General features: G+C 36.7%; 1 protein-coding gene across 2 annotated transcripts in view; it reads right to left on the bottom strand.

The window, feature by feature from the left end:
• Positions 1 to 21264, bottom strand: part of tnksa (tankyrase, TRF1-interacting ankyrin-related ADP-ribose polymerase a) — a 133693-nt gene that overhangs the window by 83242 nt on the left and 29187 nt on the right. The window contains exons 4-7 of one of the 2 annotated variants that reach the window (XM_073024327.1): positions 20561 to 20597; positions 13269 to 13344; positions 11138 to 11185; positions 258 to 352 (exon numbers count right to left, since the gene is read on the bottom strand). In XM_073024327.1, the coding sequence (XP_072880428.1) occupies positions 258 to 352; positions 11138 to 11185; positions 13269 to 13344; positions 20561 to 20597 (256 nt within the window). The remainder of the gene's footprint in view (positions 1 to 257; positions 353 to 11137; positions 11186 to 13268; positions 13345 to 20560; positions 20598 to 21264) is intronic. The other variant, XM_073024335.1, reaches the window with a different exon arrangement.

Here is a 21264-nt window from a genome sequence, read left to right as displayed (position 1 = left end):
TATTTAAAAATAAAATCATACTTCTCAGTGAAGCAGGTCCAACAGACACAATGTCAGTTTTTGGGAGTGTTACAGCATTGCATTTCTCACTATCAGAGGACTCTTAATAATTGGTGGAACAATTATTTAACAACTACCTAATTAATACCATGTACAAATTTGTTAGCTATTGGTCCATGCAACTCAGAAAAGTATTCAATGTTGCAGAGGTGTTCTATTACTTTAACGTGCTATGTGAAAATCAACTCTTAACTCACCCTTTGTCCTTGGCATGTACATCTGCTCCATGTTGAAGGAGGAGTTGAACAATTCGCACACGATTGTAACCGGCAGCCAGATGTAGAGGAGTTGACTGGAGGCAACAATCAACAAATTTTGAAAATAATTAGCAGGAACCAAATTTATATTTGACCTGAAGCAACACTATCAATATGATTAAATTAAAATCAAATAGTTCAAATGAAATTAATAATTTTCATTCACAAAATAACTGCATATAATCCTATGGGCCAAGCAGTCTTCAATATTTTATTTTAGATAGGAAATTCACTACAAAAAACAAGCATTGATCTGGAAATTAACAATATCACAAAAATGAGTGATCTGATATTCACTATACACCAAAATCCACAGGGGGTGAATTTTCCCCAGTACTTAGCTGATAATGCATTTTTTTAAAAATCCTGGTCAAACAAATTTACAATAGTTGGGCGATCTAATCCACGTTGGGATTAGATTGATTAGTTTAGATCTAATCCACGATTCATGTTGGGATCTTGAAATTAAGATGACATAGTTGTTGATAAGAGTTTAAGGTTATATTATCAGGACTGATAATTATAATTTTCCAAGAACTCTGTTAAATAACTTAAAAGTCTCTGCTGAATAGCTACATTTAAATCAGTTTCACCAAGTGAAAATGATAATATCTATTGTTTGCTTTGTAATGGAAATGGCACTATGAATCATAATTACATTTTCCAAAATGGAATACATTTCAGATTGTTTTATGCCTAAAATTATTTAATTAGAAATGTTATTCCATTAACAGACTAAGTTTTCAAATCAAGCATATATACACATGCAAAACAAAAATGAATGCAATTTTGATCACCAGGGCCAAAATTATCACTAACAGAGTATCTGTTCCACTGGTTAATAGATCAGCAAATGAAAACCAACTACCTTTGCCTAACAACAAAGTGCAAACTGAACTTTTAAGATAAAAATATCATGGGAAAACCCTGTTGTCAATAACCCTTACATCACAAAGCTGTGCAAAAGTGACCACCTACCTTGTTCAGTTGAAATTTAAAATGGACAAGTAAATCTATTACCTTGATTAGAAAACTCCAATTTTAAGGTCCATTTTTTAATGCGTACAGTACAGACACAAATATGTTGGACCCACTTCAAAATAAACATAATCACAGCCATTAACAGGAAAATTTTGTTTCAGAAAAATAATTATCTAAAACATTGATTTTGTGCACCACAGTAGCATAGCTGTTAGCGCAACACTACTACAGCTTGGGACATTTCAGAGTTCAATTCCGGTGCTGGCTGTATATCCTCCCTGTGGAATGCGTGGGTTTTCCCTGGGTGCTCCAGTTTCCAAAGACATACCGGGTAGTTTAACTGGTCACTGTAAGTTGTCCCACGAGTAGGCTAAGGTTAATTTGGTTTGTTGTGAGCTGCCAGGGCAGCACATCTCAAAGAGCTGCAAGGGCTGACTCTGTGCTGTGTCGTTAAATAAAAATAAATAAATAAATACCTGTTATTTTAAGTCCCACTTTTTTTGCATTCATCCCGAATCAGAAAAGCTTTTCAAGAGGGTTAAAGAAATAACCTACTGGAGATTTAAACTACTGTCAGGATTTTTTAAAGAATGGATTTGACATAAAAAGTATTCAAAGAACTGGTGATCTGACCACTGAAAGCAAAGACTAGAGTTGTGTATTTTGTTATTTCAATGCAAGTCAATTGGGATCTTCTGTATGCTACATCTGACAGGCCTTAAGAGTCTATACTGGTTGGCTCATTGGATTAGAGGTACAACATTTAACACAGATCAATATCCCTCATGCATATTGCATTTATTAATGTTCTTAATAATTATTGAAAGAAAATTAAATGTTTAATATGCATACAAATCTTTCCAAGAAAACAAGAAAAACCATCAAACTTGGTGAAATTGCAGAGAATTAAACATAATTAAAATATACTTAAATTTTGATTTGAGTTGTTTTATTTTGGTAAGGATTATTTTAGGAATAAGACTTCAATTGTCATGCATTTTTATTTTTCCATTACTGCTACACCACATCATCTTCCCTGTACCCAAAAAGTAGAACCGGCTGGGTACAGATAGATTCACATATAGCTTCATCATTAGTTTACAGGAAACTTCTTCAACATTCAGCTGCAACCAGTCCGGAACTGGAAGAGCTTGCTGAAGAATAGTACAAGAATCTAATCACAACAAAATCTTACATGAGTTTGAATTGACCTTTAAAATAAGCATCAGTATAAATTAAAATTAGGTTTAAAAAAAGGACTTATTAGCCTTCAAGAATTTGACATAATTCTTGCCTTCAGTCTTGCAGATAATGCAGGATTTAATGCAGGAAGCAGTTATTAATGCTTGAAAAGGACAAACAAATTAATTCTATCTGATATAGTGATTTGCAGCAGTAATTCATTCCACTGATATAGCAACAAAATGCTAATACTGCATCATACACAAAGTAAACAAGAAACAAATCTATATGCATTAGTTAAATTAAAAACTAAACAAATTAAAATGTGCCAAATATATTGAAACATGCGAATTTGGATGAAAAATTGGTTTCTCCGCAGAATTAAGATATGTTTTATGGAAACTTCAGTATGGAGTGGATTCAAAATGGTGCAAATGGTTTACTGCATTTAGTTCTGTTCACATGATGTATAAAATGTTGCTGATAACAGGAAGTGGACATGATTCACCAAGTTACAAATAAAAACTCAAATTTTCATAAATTGTTCAGAAACTTTAATCAACTCTTGTTCCTAAACTTTCTATTAATATTAAGTGCAGCTTTTATCATGTAGAAAAAACAGGAAGCTGCCAGTCAACATTTGGAGAAAATCATTAATGTTGAAGCAGTTGAAGCACTTTGATAATTCCAGACCAATCTACATAAAGATTACTCCTTAAGAACAAGTCAAAAGCTAGAGAAATCTTGAATTTAAAAAAAACATTCCATCTCTTAGTAGAACATTCTGGATAAAAAAAAGTAACAAATTTGTGGGTCATGCAGATCAATGTATTGATATCTTTACTTGACAAATAGTAAAAACTGTACCATGGTTTGCAATTGAAAAATGTCAGTTTTCACAGCACAATGTAATATAATAAATGTTTACAGTATAAGTAGGTCGTCAAAGAAATAGGTAACACTGCCTTTCTGAATTATAATTTACCAGTTTCTTCTGAAAAAGTAAGCTGAAACAAGGACACTCCCAAAGTAGTTAGAGCTCCCTCTAGCTGTGGAAAATACTCATCTGGATCACAAACCTCATAGAATGTATATAATGTACTTTCTAAGAGAAAAAGTTTTTAATATGTAATCTCTACATTTAATATTGGGACATTCAAACAAAAACCCAATGATGGTCAGTCCAGTTATGAAGACACCAAACTATTTTTTAGAAGATTGACCCAAGAAATTTACAAAATAATTTTTGACAGGATACAACTGTCTTCCAACCAAGCAAAAAAATTCTCAGAACTAATGCTAGGCTGGAAAAGGGAAGTTCAAGACCGCAGAGACCAAGACAAACAAAGATGTCTTAGTAGAGATGTACAACAGTGTACAAACACAGGCCATTCAGTGTTATAGCAGTCCTAGTTACATCAATTTGCCATTACAAAATTCACAAATCACGACGTAAAAACCCATGATATGGATTAAAAATTCTCACAAAACTTATGAGAAAAAGCTTATTTACAAATGCAAAGAAACTACAAGTTCTGTCTATTTTAGCTTTTTCCAACACACATCTTCAATGAATGTGCAGATAATGTAGTATTATTTTTGAGTTTAGTAGATTCATTTTGCTCTCTAATAGATTATTTTCCTCCAAAACACCCTGCTCCAAGTATGATCAAGATGTCCGTGCAAATTTAAGTGCACGTTGTAACCTTAAATGACTGCTGTTATTGGCATTGTGTAATATCATTAAACTACCCTACTTGTATCTGATATAGACTTAAAAGTATATCTTCATTCAAACAGAAGGCTAGAAGGTGATAAGCATCTGCAGTCTCTTGTGTATCCAATGCAGCTGCTGGCTATTTAAGAGATTTGATTTGGAAACTGACAAGCACAATCTCTTAAGTGGCTCACTACATTAAACCAGCAGCCGCAGTACTCATCATTATTGTTAGATTCAGTTATAGAGCATGGAAACTGATGATTTAGCCCAACATGCTAACCAAGTTGCCTGCCATTCGCCTGCATGAACAAGTTCTTCCACTTCGACCAAAGCCCTCTAGTTTTACACCGGAAGGGGAAAAGAACTTGTGACGACTTACTTTATCTATGTCCTTCATTATATTTTTTACCTTGGTAAGGCTCAGCTTCCTATGGGCCAGGAAAAAAAGCCACGGCCTATCCAGTCTCACCTAACCCAGGCCCTCCAGTCCTGTTTAACATCCTTGTGAATCTTTCCTGTACCCTTTCCTGCTTAATAACATCCTTCCTACAGCTAGGTCTCTAGAACTGCACACAATATTTCAAGTAGTTTTACTAATTTCTGTAATGTTGCAACATTATGTCTCAACTCTTGTGCTCCAGAAGCTTTAGAATATCTTGATTTTTAACTCAAATTAACAGTGGCTTGCCAAGGCTAGATAGCAGATATCAGAGAAGCAGTGGGAAAAATTGTTAGAGATGGTTTAAGCACACAACTGCCAACCATCAGAATCCACATGGAAGATGACCATACCTATGAAAGCTGTTGCTAAGGTACTGACAAGGATTAAAAGACAGAAGCATGGAACAGAATGTTGGTTGAAGATAGTGAGGTGGAGGCTGTTGTTGGAGATCTGGGAAAGATCATAATAATGTGGTTTTGCAGCCAATCAAGCATAGATCTGTTCAACATCAAGAAATAAAAGAGCATGGCTGACCAGTCTAAAGTCCGCAGAGAAAAGAGCAAGGCATGAAACAAAATCAAGAAGGATTTTAGTTTTTCCATGTGACTGATTTGGACTATGGGGTGTAATAGATGGAACTTCGAATAAAAGATATTCCATTGAAATAAGAAAAGGTATTGTTCAAGGATTTTAAAGGGAATAAGAGAAAAAAGTGGATATCAGGCATTAGATTGGAAGACAAGATTTAAGAATAGTTTTTCTTGAGAATGGAACTTTTTGAGGAGACGAACAGCATCCAAGGTTAGATACATTAGTAATTCTGATGCATTATTGATGAAGTTATCTCCTTACCTTGGTAAATGAAAATCTCCAGGTTTTTACAGATTACACTGGATAACAATTTTTTCCAAAAAATGTTGTTTCTTCAGAATTTTTTTGTTTGCAATAGACCACTTGAAGCTGAACACAAATATAACTTCAGGCTACTTGTAACACAGGAATTTGGAGAAACAAGAAACTTAACGTTTATTGAACATAATGTGTTTAATTGCACAACGGTACAGATGTTTCCAATAGCTCAACTAAGCTAATAATGTTTTGTTGATGATTTTCATTTGTAGTCATTGTCTAAGGCTTCCCGCTTAAGTGTCTAACAATAACCAGCCAATACTGATGGATTTCATTTGCCCTGATACCGTTTCCCCATGACCGCAATGTCCTGATGAAACCTTTCACCATGCTCATCACATATACTGCCAAGATTTGCAGAGAAGATGACTAAATAGGAATGCAGAAAATGAGCCTTTAGTGATATATTGCACTTCATGGTTTTGTATGCTTGAAGAATGTCGTCAACCAGTTGCACGTAGTTTTCAACAGCATCCTTTAATACCATCCATGTGATTTTCTCCAGTCCCACTCGAAGTTCTTTGAATTACCTGTCATTAGTTACCTGTCTAATGAGCGGACCAACAAAATTGCCTTCTTTAACCTTGGCATCAATTATTCTGACTTGAATTATTAATTGAAATAACAGATACAGGCAATTTTTTAAAAAACGGTGGGTGATGGGGGAAATTTCATGGTGATTTTCATGATCAGCTACCCAAAATCAAAGAGATACACCCAAAAGTATTCAGGAAGCAAAACAGTTGTTGTCTGTGTTATTACTCTGGTTATTAATGTGTGCTGAAATTAATTGAAGCAGCAAAAGTTTTCTCTCTTAGATATCTGCAGAAGTAAAAAAGATTTCCAAAAGATAAAATTTCTACATAAAGATATACAAAAACTCAAGACATTTATCACATCAGGCATCAAGTTGTGCAAGATTGGAGTCTTCAAATCAGTCTAGGACCTTGCTTTGGATGCCAAAACAATCCAGCTGCTCTTGTTCCCTTTATATCACATGCCTGGACTCAACAGCAAACAAGTATGCATAGATAGGGAAAGCATGATACCTGGAAAAATGCACCAATGTTGAATGCAAAATTAAACACACACTCATGAGAAGAGGTAAGGACCAGAGAACACAAGTCAGATAAAAAATAAACTTCCTACTGTAGCCTAACCAGGATTTAAAATATGATTAATTTTGAAATTAAAACAAATCTTGAATGGACTGAGCTAAAGAATTTGAAAACTTCTGTATGTTTGGAGAGTACAAAAAAAACACTTTCTCAGCATCACTAATCACCAGACAAGCAACATGACGTAATTACAAAGAAAATTCTCAGAAAAAGTGTACTTCAATGGATTAATCACCTACAAGGGATTATAGTTACAAAACCTGAACAGTATCTTGTCAGATATATGAATGCATTTATCCTGCTAAAAGCCTGGTCCAGGAAAGAACCATTTCCCCCATTTTAGTTTAGCAAGGAACTTGCACAATTTTCTCAGTGGTAGACAGATAAAGAAAAATGGGAGCCGAGCTGGAGAGATGAGAATAAAACAAAAGGTCTCTCTGATGAACCAGACTCCAAAACCAAATTATTCATAACTATTTATCGACTACCGCCTCACATTTAATATATCAAATCCAAGCAAACTCATCTCCTAATTCCTAGAACTGGGACACCAACACTTAGTTTCCTTAGCTACTGGACCCTTGACTTCCTGACCAGACCACTGTCAATCAGGATACACAGCAAAGCAACACCTTGCCCATAATTACTTCATATTGGCAAGGGGATGGGGGGAATGGTGAGAGTAGGGCAGAGCCCTCAGTCCTCTAATCCCTACATACTCACCTAGTGGCATGGTGTCATAATAACCACCTTTCCCTCAATACCAACAAAACAAAGCAGCTGGTCATTGGCTTCAGGAACAGGGTCAGTGCACAAACTCCTGTTTACATCAATGGTGCTAAGATCAAATGGGTTGAGAGCTTCAAACTCCTAGGAGTGAACATGACCTGCTCTGGTCCAACCATGTGGACATCATGGTTAAGAAAGCACACCAACGCCCCACCACGTGAATGACATGGCTAAAGAAAACACACCAGCCTCTACTACCTCAAGTGACTAAACACATTTGGCATGTCCTCAATGACCCTCACCAATCCTTATAGATTTACTGTAAAAAAAACTTATCCAGGAAAATCTTAGCTTGGTATGGCAACTGCTCTGCCCAAGACCACAAGAAACTGCAGAGAGCTGTGGACACAGCTTAGTACATCACAAAAAAGTTATTGGACTCCCTCTGTACTTCTTGCTGCCTCGGTAAAGCAGCAAACATAATCAAAACCTCCTCACGTCCCAAGCGTTCTTACTTCTGTCCCCCCATCGAATAGAAGATACAAAAACTTGAAAGCATGTACCACCAGGCTCTAGGACAACTTTTATCCTGCTATTGTAAGACTACTGAATGGTTCCCTCGTACAAGATGGACACAATCTATATTTTTTAAAAAGTGGAGCATTTTTTACATCTGAAAGATATTTATATTTACAATTCATGTGTGATATTCACAGTGCATATTTGCAGTTAAGTTCACTAAGATTGTTCAGCAGGTCAGGCAGAATCTTTGAGGAAAAGAGATCTCTTTACCATAGATATTGCCTGTCCTGCTGAGTTCCTCCAGCATTTTTGTATATGTTGCTTTGGATTTCCAGCATCTGCAGATTTTCCCTTGTTTGTCACCAAGATTATTGCTGTAGTGCCTGCACAAAATATTCCTGCCCATTTCTGGTTTGAAACTGTTTTACCCTTTACTTAGATCTATCCATGAGCAAGTTCACACATTTTCAAGAACCTTACTATTACAAAAATGGTTCTTGTAATTTGCAGTTATTTTGGTTTAATTATCGGTGAAATTTTTATACACAATAATCACTCTCTTCACTTGCCTGAAACTCCAACTCTAAAGGTTCACTTTACCTGTCAAAACTTGTAATGAAACTACTGACAGAAGTGCATAACTTTGATTGTAAACCTATTTTTCCATCCTGAAAAATCATTGACTACTGACTTTATATTTTACTATCCAACATATATGTGCAAAAAAAAAACCATAGTTTATTAATAAAGGCCATTTGGTCCTGCCAGTTCCCAGCAATCCCAGGCTTATTCCCACTCCACCCCATTATTTCCCTCTCTCTCTTGCTCTCTAATGTGAACATAAACTTGCCTTTGTATCTTAGCCAGTTAACTTCTTTCAGAATCATCTGATGGAAACCCAACTGGTCAAGAGAATGTGCAATCAGCACACAATATTTGAGGTTAGGACTGAACCAGTCTTGTTGCAGCACCACTGCCACCATTTATGTTTTCTCCCCCTCTCCTTTCAGCTTGTAGTTGACAATTTCACTTTGTAGCTGGAGAAACTATCAATGTTTGACCATTTCAGTCAAAGCACCAACAGTCATACTCATTTCATGACTACACAACTTAATGACAGTTCAACATTAAACCACTATCTTTGGAAAGTCGATGCACTCCCACAGGATTTCTTTATGATATGGGCATACAAAGCCTGAGAATAAATTGCATTTATATGATTTATTTTTACCTAAGAATTGCTATCCTTTTACTCAATTCCATATGTTACTCAATTCCAGCTGCTGTGTGAGCTTCTCTCTAGGTTGAAGAAAAAACCTACAAAAGTAGGCCAAACACCAAGAAATCTGTACATGCTGGATATTCAAGCAACACACACAAAATGCTGGTGGAACACAGCAGGCCAGGCAGCATCTATAGGAAGAAGCACTGTCGATGTTTCGGGCCAAGACCCTTCGTCAGGACTAACTGAAAAAGATAGTAAGAGATTTGAAAGTAGGAGGGGGAGGTGGAAATCCGAAATGATAGGACAAGACAAGAGGGAATGGGATGAAGCTAAGAGCTGGAAAAGCGATTGGCAAAACGGATACAGAGCTAGAGAAGGGAAAGGATCATGGGACAGGAGGCCTAGGGAGAAAGAAAGGGGGGGGTACCAGAGGGAGATGGAGAACAGGCAAAGAGTGATGGGTAGAGAGAGAACAAAAGGGGGGGAATAAATCAATCAGGGATGGGGTAAGAAGGGGAGGAGGGGCATTAATGGAAGTTAGAGAAGTCAATGTTCGTGCCATCGGGTTGGAGGCTACCCAGATGGAATATAAGGTGTTGTTCCTCCAACCTGAATGTGGCTTCATCTTGACAGAGGCGGCGGCCATGGATAGACATGCCAGAATGGGAATGGGACGTAGAATTAAAATGTGTAGCCACCCCAGTGGCCATATATTTATTAAACATTTTCTACAGTTTGATTCTGGCTAGTTGATGTTCACAAAAAGACTGTCCCAAATTCTCAACTACAGTCATGAGCACTACTGCACAGAAAAAGGTCCTTCAGCTCAACAAATCCATGCCAAACTGTTATTCTGCCTGGTCACTTTGATGCACATGTGAACCATACCCCTTCCATCAAAATAAAGATAAAAATTAGCTTTATTTGTCACATGTGCATCAAAACATACAGTGAAGTGCGTTATTTGCATCAAATCAAATTAATGAAGGATTGTGTGGGCAGCCCACAAGTGCCACAATACTTCCAGCACCAACAAAGCACACCCACAACTCACTAACCCTAATTGTACATCTTTAGAATGTGGAAGGAAACCAAAGAGGTTATGGGGAGAACATACAATCACCTAACACATAACGGCAGGAATTGATCTTAGAGCTGACTATTGTAAAGCAGTGCATTACTATGCCTCTGTGTAGTTATCCAAACTTCTCTTAAATGTTGCAATTAAACCTACATCCACCACTTCAGCTGGCCGCTCGTTCCACACTTGCACCACTTGAGTGCAGAGGTTTCCCCTTAAGCATTCACATTTCATCCTCAACCTATGACCTCTAGTTCTAGTCTCATTTAACCTAGTGGAAAAAGCTTGTCTGCATTTACCCCTCAATTTTATATACCTCTAACAAATTTCCTCTATGTGCCAGGGAATAAAGAACTAACCTATTCAACATTTCTCTAATAACTGCAGCAAGACAGCCAATCTATGAAACTGGTGCACATCATTTAAAGGGTTAATAGAAAATCACTGGCTTCACAGCCAGAATTTATGAAAAATACTGGCAGTCAGAATGCAAAAACTTTGATAATTAGGTTTTTTTTGCTATAATCACAAGCATCTTGAAATCTAATATTCTGGATGTTATGCTACAGATACTTAAGCCAGCAAATCATGCTACTTCAGCAAGATATCAGCAACATAAAATTACAAATGAAGTAGTAATCTGATTTACACATAAATTAGACTTACTTGCCTAATTAGGCCGAGCATGTGTCAGAAACTATATAGATGAAATTAGGAAAGAGAAATAAAAGCGAGAGAATACATGGACTGGTAACACTGCAAGCTGCATTGGTTAAACTTACATATAATCAGCCATTTGCTTGTATGTCCCAAATCCACTAAATTATGGATAAAAAACTTTTGAACAAATCACAGACCGTATATTTGACATTGCAGTACCAGTAAATAACCATAGTGCATAAGAAGTGTACCATATTTCCATTTCTACATCGTAGACTGATGGGGTGAGGTTCTGCAGTCTGCAATGTCAAAAATGAAAAAAAAATTCTTATTTAGTAAATGTGATCACTATACACCAGTCTGAGCTTAGGTTTTGCCCAAAAACATTTGTGATAGCAAACTACGTATAACATTCTTAACAAGATCATTAATCAAAACTGTTCATTGTTTCATTAGGCCCATTCTATGAAACCATATGCAAGTAGATACCTCATAACTGAACAAAGGTGCCAAAGATAAAATACTAAATTTTTGATTAGGTGAAACCTGGGTACTCTATAAAAATGAAAAACAATGCAAAAGCTGTTTGAGTTCCTTTCACACTGCCCACTTTGATCTTGAATTTACATTTTATATGGTACTTCAGTTTTCATGCAATTTTGGCTGAAAATCCAGGTAACGTAATTTTAAGTTTTCATGGTATGCAGGTAAAAATAATAAGCCATGTATAATATCTACATCAGACACTAAGCATACCAACCAAGCAAGTAAAAAAATCAGCCAGCCAGCCAACAATCAATTGTTTGAGAACCTAGGAAACCAAGAATAGTCAGTTTTCTCTAGTCGGTTAATCTCTATTTTGAAACAAAATTAACACAGAGAAGTCAATTAACCTCAATATCAAGTATTGATGTTTAATGCTGTGCTTAAGTGATGGAGCTCATGCTAAAAGATACATTTGAAATATTTTTGTCCAAGGAATTTTTTTTTTTTTTTAAAACAGGACTTTCAGGGTTATCTTTGAAATGCTTGCATTTAATGCTGCTTAGATACGATCAGGTGAGCAACACCATACATTTAACACTGCCACTTGTAGGGTGCCACTGAATTCTCACGAAATGTTTCTACTTATGATGACTATCTTCTACCTTCTTGGTCCATACTTTTCAATCAAATAGACAGTTTGGTTCTTGAATTTCATAGTTATTGCCAGCATTACTTTAGGAAGGGAAGGTAAGGATTTATTAAACTGAAAACATGTTATTCATTTCCTGCCATGGAAACCGCCATCTGAAACAGCACTCATCTAATCACGCATTCCACCTGCAACATACATGTCAAAACACTAAACGAATACCAAACCTCTCATGACGACATCCTCCACCAGCCTAGAGACAGAATGATGGCCAGAGTAAAGACCAGCCATTGGACGGCTATAAGATTGAGAGAAAAGTAGCTTACTTCTGCTCCACGAGAGGGAAAAGACAAAGTACTTTCCTTAATACTCTTTGAATAGCCTTCAGTATTAATGCTGCTCAGGCCTATGTGGAATTTTAATGCACAATACATGCTCCACGAAAGTTCTCATGTTATTTTTAGAAGGGTCAATTAAGACAAGTCAATGCAAATCTCTTCTATGTTCAGCCAGTAGTATGCTTCAAAGCACTAAGATGTAATACAGCACTGATCTTGGTCCAAGATTTTATGACCAGAAATGGGTAAAATTGTAAGTATTTTTGTACAGCATACCTTATATAATTCCTTTCTTGGACCTCCAAACAGCTTTCGCTAAATGTGGCTCATGGTGAATACACAGATGTAAAATCAAATTGAAAACACAAACCTAGTTTAACACCACTGATCTTGCACAAGAACTAAGAGGTAGTTCTACCCTACAAAATACTGCTGTTACTAGGCTATTTAGTAAATCTGACAGTGCTACACTCCAAGGGAAACAAAATCAGAATACTTAAGCCAAAACATTTCAACAATTATGCAGCACATGCCTTGACATCCTCTGAATTCAAGACCTCATACAGTGTCCACCATTCTGACAATAACCATGAGACCTACTAGTACCAGCATTTTCACTTGTGTTACATACCACCAGATGCTCTCACCAGGCACACTGCACTTATTTTCCCCATGTTTCAAGTGAACACAATACCTGAAGTCCTAATGACAACAAACTTTGACTCAAGTGCCCCACATTCTTAATTGCATTCTTAATTCATCAGCATTTTCTTGTACATGCTTTTGTAAATTTGAAGATCAAAATTAAAATATCTGACATTTTTCAAGTTAATCTCAAAATTCTTTATTATGTCCCTGGTCATCCTCTGTTTAAATAATATATTTAGAAAGGCAGATAAGCTTTCTTACTTTTCTTCCATCACTGGCATGACAGTTCACATTTAGTGGAGTAAGCAGAGCCATAAGCTTCTCTTCATTACCACTCCTGAAAAGGAAAGGAAAGTATTTAGGAAATAAAAGTATTGATCAGAATTTATCAACTTCAGCAACTAAAAAGATGTTTCGAAAACTGACAGATCTTATTATCAAAGGCAGCTAAAAAATGGAATTAACTTTGTTTCTCTGAACCTGATCTCAGAGGGAGCATCACAGAAAGACACGCAGATATTATTGCAAGTTTTTTGACAATATGTACATTTCAGATAATAGTACATAAAATTACACAAAGCTCCCACAAACTAATATGCATAAACTATGTGGAATAGCGACCAGACTGCTCACTATTCTAGATCCACAAGTTGATTTTAGTTGTTTGCCCCTTTTTTTTTGCAACAATACAGAGTGTTTCTGGGGTATACAGCCAATATCAACTCTGCTTTAAAATCTAAAAGACTTTCCCTGTAGGGGCAAGGATTTAGAGATATGGCACAGAAGTCCACATCCAAAGAATGATTGGGAAGAGAGACAAAAATCAGGAGATAAGAGACCATGTTCTTAACTTTTCAAAAACAAGTGTTCCTTCAGACAATTGACAAAACCTCTTCTTTCAAACGTGGTTCTGCTATTGTTGGAGCTTGTGATGTACATTTTGGTGTGTGCTTTCGGCCGAATGGAGTGATCTGGTGCTTTGCTGTCTCCAAAGGGCTCGGTGAGATTTTGAGCAAAGTGTGCAGCCTACCGGCCAAGAAGCCTGGAGATGGAGCACAAACCCACGATCAACTCTATTTCTTGCGGATTAAAGCGTCAGCGCTGTCTACCAGCCTCTCACTCGCTGCTGCCAGAGATGGTGTCTGCGTGTGACGGTCTCCTTCTCTCTCGTCCACTGCTCACAAAGGAAGATCTCTCCATTTGAGTGGTCTCTCTCTCTCGCTTGATGCTACTGGAGTGCTGCGTCTTGGACAAGGCTTGAGCGACACAATATGTGAATTGGACTCTGTGGTTCATGTTGTGACATGTTTCTGGTCACTGCTTTTTTATGATTTTGATCACGGCAGCCTGCGAATGATGAACGACACAGTGCTAGATTGAAGTGAATTAACCTGGACACTTTCAATGATTTTGTGAGCCAGTGTTTTGTCTTCTGTGTTTCTCACTTGTTTTGTTTTTTTGCAGTTTGCACAATATGCTTTTTTTTGTGTATTGGGGGGTCTGATATTTTTCTTTCGGTTCCATGGTTTTCTTTGTTTCATGGCTGTCTATGGGAAGACGAATCTCAGGGTTGTATACTGCACAAATAATTCGATAATAAATGTACTTTATGCTCCTGTAAAATAAGCCCTACAATAGAGCTCCTAGTTTCACATGGGAACATTTAGCTTGGTTAGCAAGTATACATATTGTTTATAAGTAAAGGCATTTTGGGCTATGGTGTAAAATACATTTTACATACGAGTATTCCAAAATGTATTACTCCCTTGTAAAGCACTGTGTAAGAAAAACCAACAATTAGTTTTCACTTGAAATTGTTTCTACTAGGAAACCATAAAATTAAGATAAAGAAGTAGAACTAGGCCATTCAACCGATCAATTCTGCTCTACCATTCATTCAATCATGGCTGAAACTTTCTTTTCTCAATCCTATTCTCCTGCCTTGTCTGTGTACCCCTTAAGCCCATTACCAATCAAGAACCTATGAATTTTGCCTTAAATACACACCAATTACTTGGGCTCCAGAGCCCTAAGTGGCAAATACATTCCACAAATTCACCACTCTCTGGTTGAAGAAATTCCTCATCTTGGTTTTAAAGGGACCGAGGCACAGGTCCTAGATTTCTCTCCTAACAATCATCCTTCCCATGTCCACTCAATCCAGGCCTTTCAGGATTCAGTTGGTTTCCAGAGATTCATCCAATTATATCATAATATCCATCACCACCCAATGATATCATAAGCTGATCTTTAATTTCACTGCATTTTCCTGTATTAGGCTCCAATTTCTTACATATCATTTGGCTCGATGACCTGTTCTGCTATCTTTCAAGATTGTGGCTAGTTTTCCACATTAATTCCATTTTCCTGAAGTATCCCCACATCCATTATCATTCAGAAACCTACTGATCACCATCTTGATGAACTCAATGATCTCCATAGCAGTGGAGTAATCAGTATGCACTTAAGGCAAAATTCATAGGTTATTGACTGGTAATGGGGTTAAGGGTTACACAGACAGGATAGGGGAATAGGGTTGAGAAAAGAATAAAAGTTCAGCCATGATTGAATGAATGTGGAGCAGAATTGATTGGTTGAATGGCCTAGTTCTACTTCTATATTTTAGTTTTATGGTTTCCTACTGGAAACATTTTCAAGTGAAAACTAATCATTGGTCCCTAACTCTAGACACCTCAACCAGGGGAAATCCAGTGGAAATATCCTACTTGCATCCATTCTGTTGAGGTATGCAAGGAATTTTTAAGTTTCATTCTTCAGAGTGCAAGAAAAGGCAGGCCAAGACTACTTAATTTCTACAGGAAACCAGCCATCCTTGGTAGCTGTCTGGTGAACATCTGTTCCACTCCCTTAATGGTGTTATAGTCTGTTTTAATGGTGTTATTAGTAAGAAGATTAAAACTCTGTACTCCTGAAGCTAAAGTCAACATAATTGGACCCTCTTTCTCCCGTACGCAAATCCTCATAAGGTATTTATTTACTCGTTCTGACATCCAGCATTAGCAATCCCCACCATTTAAAATATTTTTTTGTTTTTGCACACTGAACTCAACTTCACATTTTTTTTGCATTATATTGCATCATCATTTCAGCCTACCCAAACCAACCCTACCCCCACAGACCACTTAGATCTCTCTCGTTCATACCCCCAACTAGTTTTTCATCCGCAACAAACTTGTAGATACGACACTAAGTCTACTTGGCCAAATCATTGATAATGATAGTGAAAAGCTGGGGATTCAAGCACCAGGCAGCAATGTAGATAAGATCCTTGGAATTAGTCTAACCAACTCGCTTTTCACTAATCTCCATTCTTGCAATTCCTCTGCCATATTATTTGCCACTAATTCTTTATCTCCTAATTCCATTAACATCCAAAAATCTATCAATTGAGCCTCCATAGATTTGTTGGATAGAGACTTCCAAAAATTCATCTCTCTCAGTGAACAGATTGCTTCTTATCTCGGTCTTAAATGGCCAAGGTCTTAGTTTGAGACTGCTTAACTATCGTCACATTAGGCAGAGGAAACATCACCCTTTTATCTACACAGGGAACTCTTTTTCTCCAGGTTCCAGCAACTGCTACCCTTGTATTGACCCTATCAAGTCAGGTAAAAATATTCAATGAGTTATTTCCCAAACTTCCAAATGAGAACTTACAAACCAAATTGGCTTAATCTTTCCTCAAGTAGCAACCCATCCCACCATATCTTAGAAACTGATACAGACTTCCTCTTTTATAAGTATACTGTACCTTATGAGGACAGTATCAACCTGTTAACATTATTCCAGGACCCAATGTAACTGCAATGGTTTTGTCGTAATTAAGTGCTCTTGTACTGAAGTATGCATATGGCATGCATTCCGAATTTCTTGCTGTACCTGAATGTTGATTTTCGTAAAATATTTATAAGAAACTCAGGTCCTGCTGAACATTAACACCTTTTTTACCATATACAAGTATTATATTTTTCTATTATTATTCCACCAAGCAGCTGATATTGTGTTTCTGAATAATATTCCATCTGCCATGTGCTCACCAATCATTGCTCATCTTGACACAAGTGGAGGAATATTTTGGATAATTGGGTCCATCAGTTTCCAGCAATCCCATCATTCTCATTCTCACTCTAATATTCTCTCTAGTAAATGGCCAAATGACCTACCAGTATGTCTTTGGGATGTGTGAGTAAACAAGGAAATACAGGCAGTCAGAGACAGAATGTGCATGTTCAACACAGGCAGTACTCAAGATCACAGTTAAACATGGATCCCTAGATGCATCATGCCATTTGATAATTTACCCTAAGGCCTCTCTGCATTCTCCATACAATACAGGTTGCTTTCTATCTACTTTGTATCTCCAGCCTTTATAAATTACACATGGCCCATTCATGCAAATCCTTAATATGGATAGTGAACATATGGGGCCCTGATCACCAGTCGCAGTCTCCCTACCAAAGCACGATCGCTGCATTTCTATCCCGTTCACTGACTATTAACCAATCCTCAATGCCGTATGCACTAAATTTGTCTGAAAACCTTGTGTGTGTCTTATCAAAGGTCTTCTGAAAAGTCTTAATGCACATTCACTAAATCCAAATTACATAGTTTAATTGCAACTATCTCAACAACATTTAAAGATTTTTCAAACAATTTCCCTTTCATAAATCCATATGCACTGTTAATCCTATTGTTGTTAACAAATTTCATGTCACATGCTGGTGATAATAAACCTGATTCTGATTTTCTAATTGCCCTGTTAGCAGTTTCCTCATATGATTTAAACATTTTCCCTATTACTGATGCCTGGCTAACTGAGCTGTACTAGCCTATTTTTTTCTTTCCAAGTTTGCTACTTTCTAATTGCTCAAGAATCTATTACATCTGAAAGTCAGTTCTTTCAAAACCTCGATGAGTGTCATTTAGGACCTGGAATTTAATGGCTTTTAGTCCTGTTAATTACTCTAACACTGCTTTTAAAAGCACTAATTTCTTTCCGATCATTCAATCTTGATGCGATACCTTCTGCTAATTCCGAGGAGTTTTCACTGTCATCTTCCATGAAGATTGATGCATGATGTTTGTTTTATTTCTCTGCTCTTTCCTCATATCAATTTTAATTTCTCATGTCCCATTTTATAAGAAACCCACATGAATTTTTGGCTACTTGCTTTTCTCTTTACAATGTTTTATACTTGATTCCTCTTGTATTACTTTCCCTTTCCTTTTCAATTTCCTAATTCTTCTTGCTAAACTTTGAAATTTCCCTATTCTTAGTCTAGTGTTATTTTCCCAGCAACATTTTAAGTTGCTTCCTTTAATGTAATGCAGACTTCTCATCAGCCACAGTTGAATTATTTTTCCAGTTGAATTATTTTTCCTGTTTGATTATTGTACATTAAAGGTGCATTTATTTGCTGTTAAGTATTAACAAATTCTCAATGCCAACATTGTACGCTAACTGTTAGATATTCTAATGCCGATTACTTACAGTTCATGCATTCACTGTTTGCTCTGCTGAAATTTAAGATCCTAGCATCAAATTAAATTAAATCAAATATGGTTTAAAATATCACATTATGATCACTCTTCTTTAAATGCCCCTTAACAGCCATTCCTCATTGCACAATACTAGATCACAAAAGGCTTACACTACATCCCACAACATAACTGATATCAAAAACCCCATTATACATTTCATGAATTCATGATCCATATTATTGCTGCTTTTTTGGTTTGCCTAACAAGTCTGTCATTATTATATTACCCACAGTCAATTCCCCTCTAATTTCCTGATTTGTGCTATGCCCCATACCAAAGTATTCCACCATTTGTTGATACTCAGCTTCACCCAAATGGATTCTACTTTTTGATTTTCTGACATCATTCCCCTCTTTCAACAATGTTTGGTTCAGGGCCCTAGCTTACAGATAAGCAAAACCAACTGGGATTCCAACATCTAATTTCTATTCCATTCCAACAAATGGAAAATGAATTAAGATGACCTATTGGCCGTTGTCACATCAACCCAGATGAAAAACCTGTTAATATTTACTATTTAGACTTGCATACACTGGAGAAAATCTTACAGGGAATGTGCGCTTTGAATAATAAATAACAAGATAGAAACAACCTTTTCAAGGGAGAGCAGGAAGAATAATAAACGAAGCTATGTCAAAAATCACTAAATAAGGCTTCAGCAGATTTTATTAAAAATTGTAAAATTATGGGAAAAGTAGTATCAGTAATCCAATAGATGCGATCCATTTCAGAAAACGAGCATCTTATGTAAACTATATATTTATGTTTGCATTTAAAAACTGGAAGTGACAAAATTGTCTCGGTCTTTAAAGTTAAGTTTATTTAAGTTACCGTAGATTCCGGATTTTAAGCCGCTACTTTTTTCCCACATTTTGAACAGCTTTGAACACTGCGGCCTTTATTACGGTGCGGCTAATGCATGATTTTTTTTCATGCCGCCAAAAACATTTTGCCTCGTAACAGTAGACCAATAAAATTGATGAGTAGTTCACAGAGGTCCAATGAAATTGTACGATAAATCAAGCGCACTTTCACAATTAAATTATTGTAAATCAGTCATTTGTATTCACCCTCATCAACATGGAAAACACTCGAAGAAAAGCATTGTGCTGCCTTTATGGCAGTTATTTAGTTTATAATATTTTCGCTTAGTAATTCATTTGTTAGTATGTTTTCTGTACTACAGCCCGGAATGCTAGACGTCACATCCGGTTTCGCCGCGTCTTGTGGGAAATACCGGTTTGCGATAAACGGGAAGGTGGGGGCGAGCGGCATTAGACCCGATCGAAAACGCTGCTTTTAAGTTAAAGGCGATCAATAACTTTTCCTGGTAGGCTGCAGTATATATATTTTTACCAGTCGCTAGGAGATATTGGAATGTTGTTCGTGCACTGTTCAGTAAAAAAGTATACGCAACGTAATTTGTGTGTTACCGATACGTATGTATATTTAAAAGTAGCCGTATTACAGGCATGGTTCGAAAAAAAGCATTTGCAATATGTATTTGTTTGTTACCATATGGATTTAATTAAAAGTTAAAAAATCCTCACGTGTAATGTCTTTCTGTGTAAATATCTCATATTACAACGTGGGACACCTGAGGCCTAAAATCCGGTGCGGCCTGTACAAGTACAAAATTGATTTTCTTTCTAAAATTACAGCCAGCGGCTTTTAATCCGGTGCGCTCTGTAGTGCGAAATCTACGGTAGTTTAAGAAAGCACTGAGCAAACCAAAGCACTTTTAAACTGCTGACATTTCAGTTGTTGAATTTAGAGTTTTCCCTGCTTTAAAATTCTCCATGCTTTGGGCTCTACTGTGAACAAAGGATCATGTGATTCATAAATAAAAATTCTCAGTTAAATTAATCAAAATCCCTGGTTGTGATATTAACTTATGTGAACAAAGGGTTAAGGGCTGAATGCTTTTATAAGGCACTGCAAACCAAAATTTATAGAGCCAATTAATTATGGGAAGATTAACTAGTACTTACCGTGCAGCTTCTAGAAGCTCATCCTTCTTATATTCACCTGTATAATTAAAAGGAAAGGTCTTATTGGTGCTATAACCAGAAAAATATACTTCAAGCTTATATTCTACTACATTGTAAAGCAATAATGCTAAAGCCCAAAACAGAACCATGACTAATGACACACACAAAATGCTGGGAAAAACTGAGCAGATCAGGCACCAGCTATGGAGAAGAGGAAATAGTCGTCATTTCGAGCCAAGATCCTTCTTCAGGGCTGAGTAGAGTCTCGGCCCGAAATGACGACTGTTCACTCTTTTCCATAGATGTTGCCTGACCTGCTGAGTTCCTCCAGAACTTTGTATGTGTTGCTTTGGATTTCTAGCATGCGCAGATGTTCTTGCGCTCATCACTTTCAGACTGGTTTAATCCAGTTCAAACAATCAATGAAGATATACTTCACTTACTCTGATCAGAGTTCAGCGCCAGACTTCCCTAATTCATGACAACCACCTACTTGAATGCAACCTTGTGATTATTGACACTAATTGTCCCTTTTTAAAAAAACACAACCCTTCTATGCACCAGTTATTACACAAGCCAAATGACTTGGTTTTGTTCTCAATTCCCAAGTATGCCATAGATATGCTCCAGTATAATAAGTACACATCTAATTAATAATAAACCTGTTAACTCATAATGCAACAGAATAGTTCACTGCTGTGCTT

The sequence above is a fragment of the Hemitrygon akajei genome, chromosome 2, assembly GCF_048418815.1.
Source record: "Hemitrygon akajei chromosome 2, sHemAka1.3, whole genome shotgun sequence".
In the NCBI taxonomy this organism is placed as follows: domain Eukaryota; kingdom Metazoa; phylum Chordata; class Chondrichthyes; order Myliobatiformes; family Dasyatidae; genus Hemitrygon; species Hemitrygon akajei.
The sequence above is the reverse complement of the archived record's forward strand: the minus strand, read 5'-3'. Positions and strand labels throughout refer to the sequence as shown.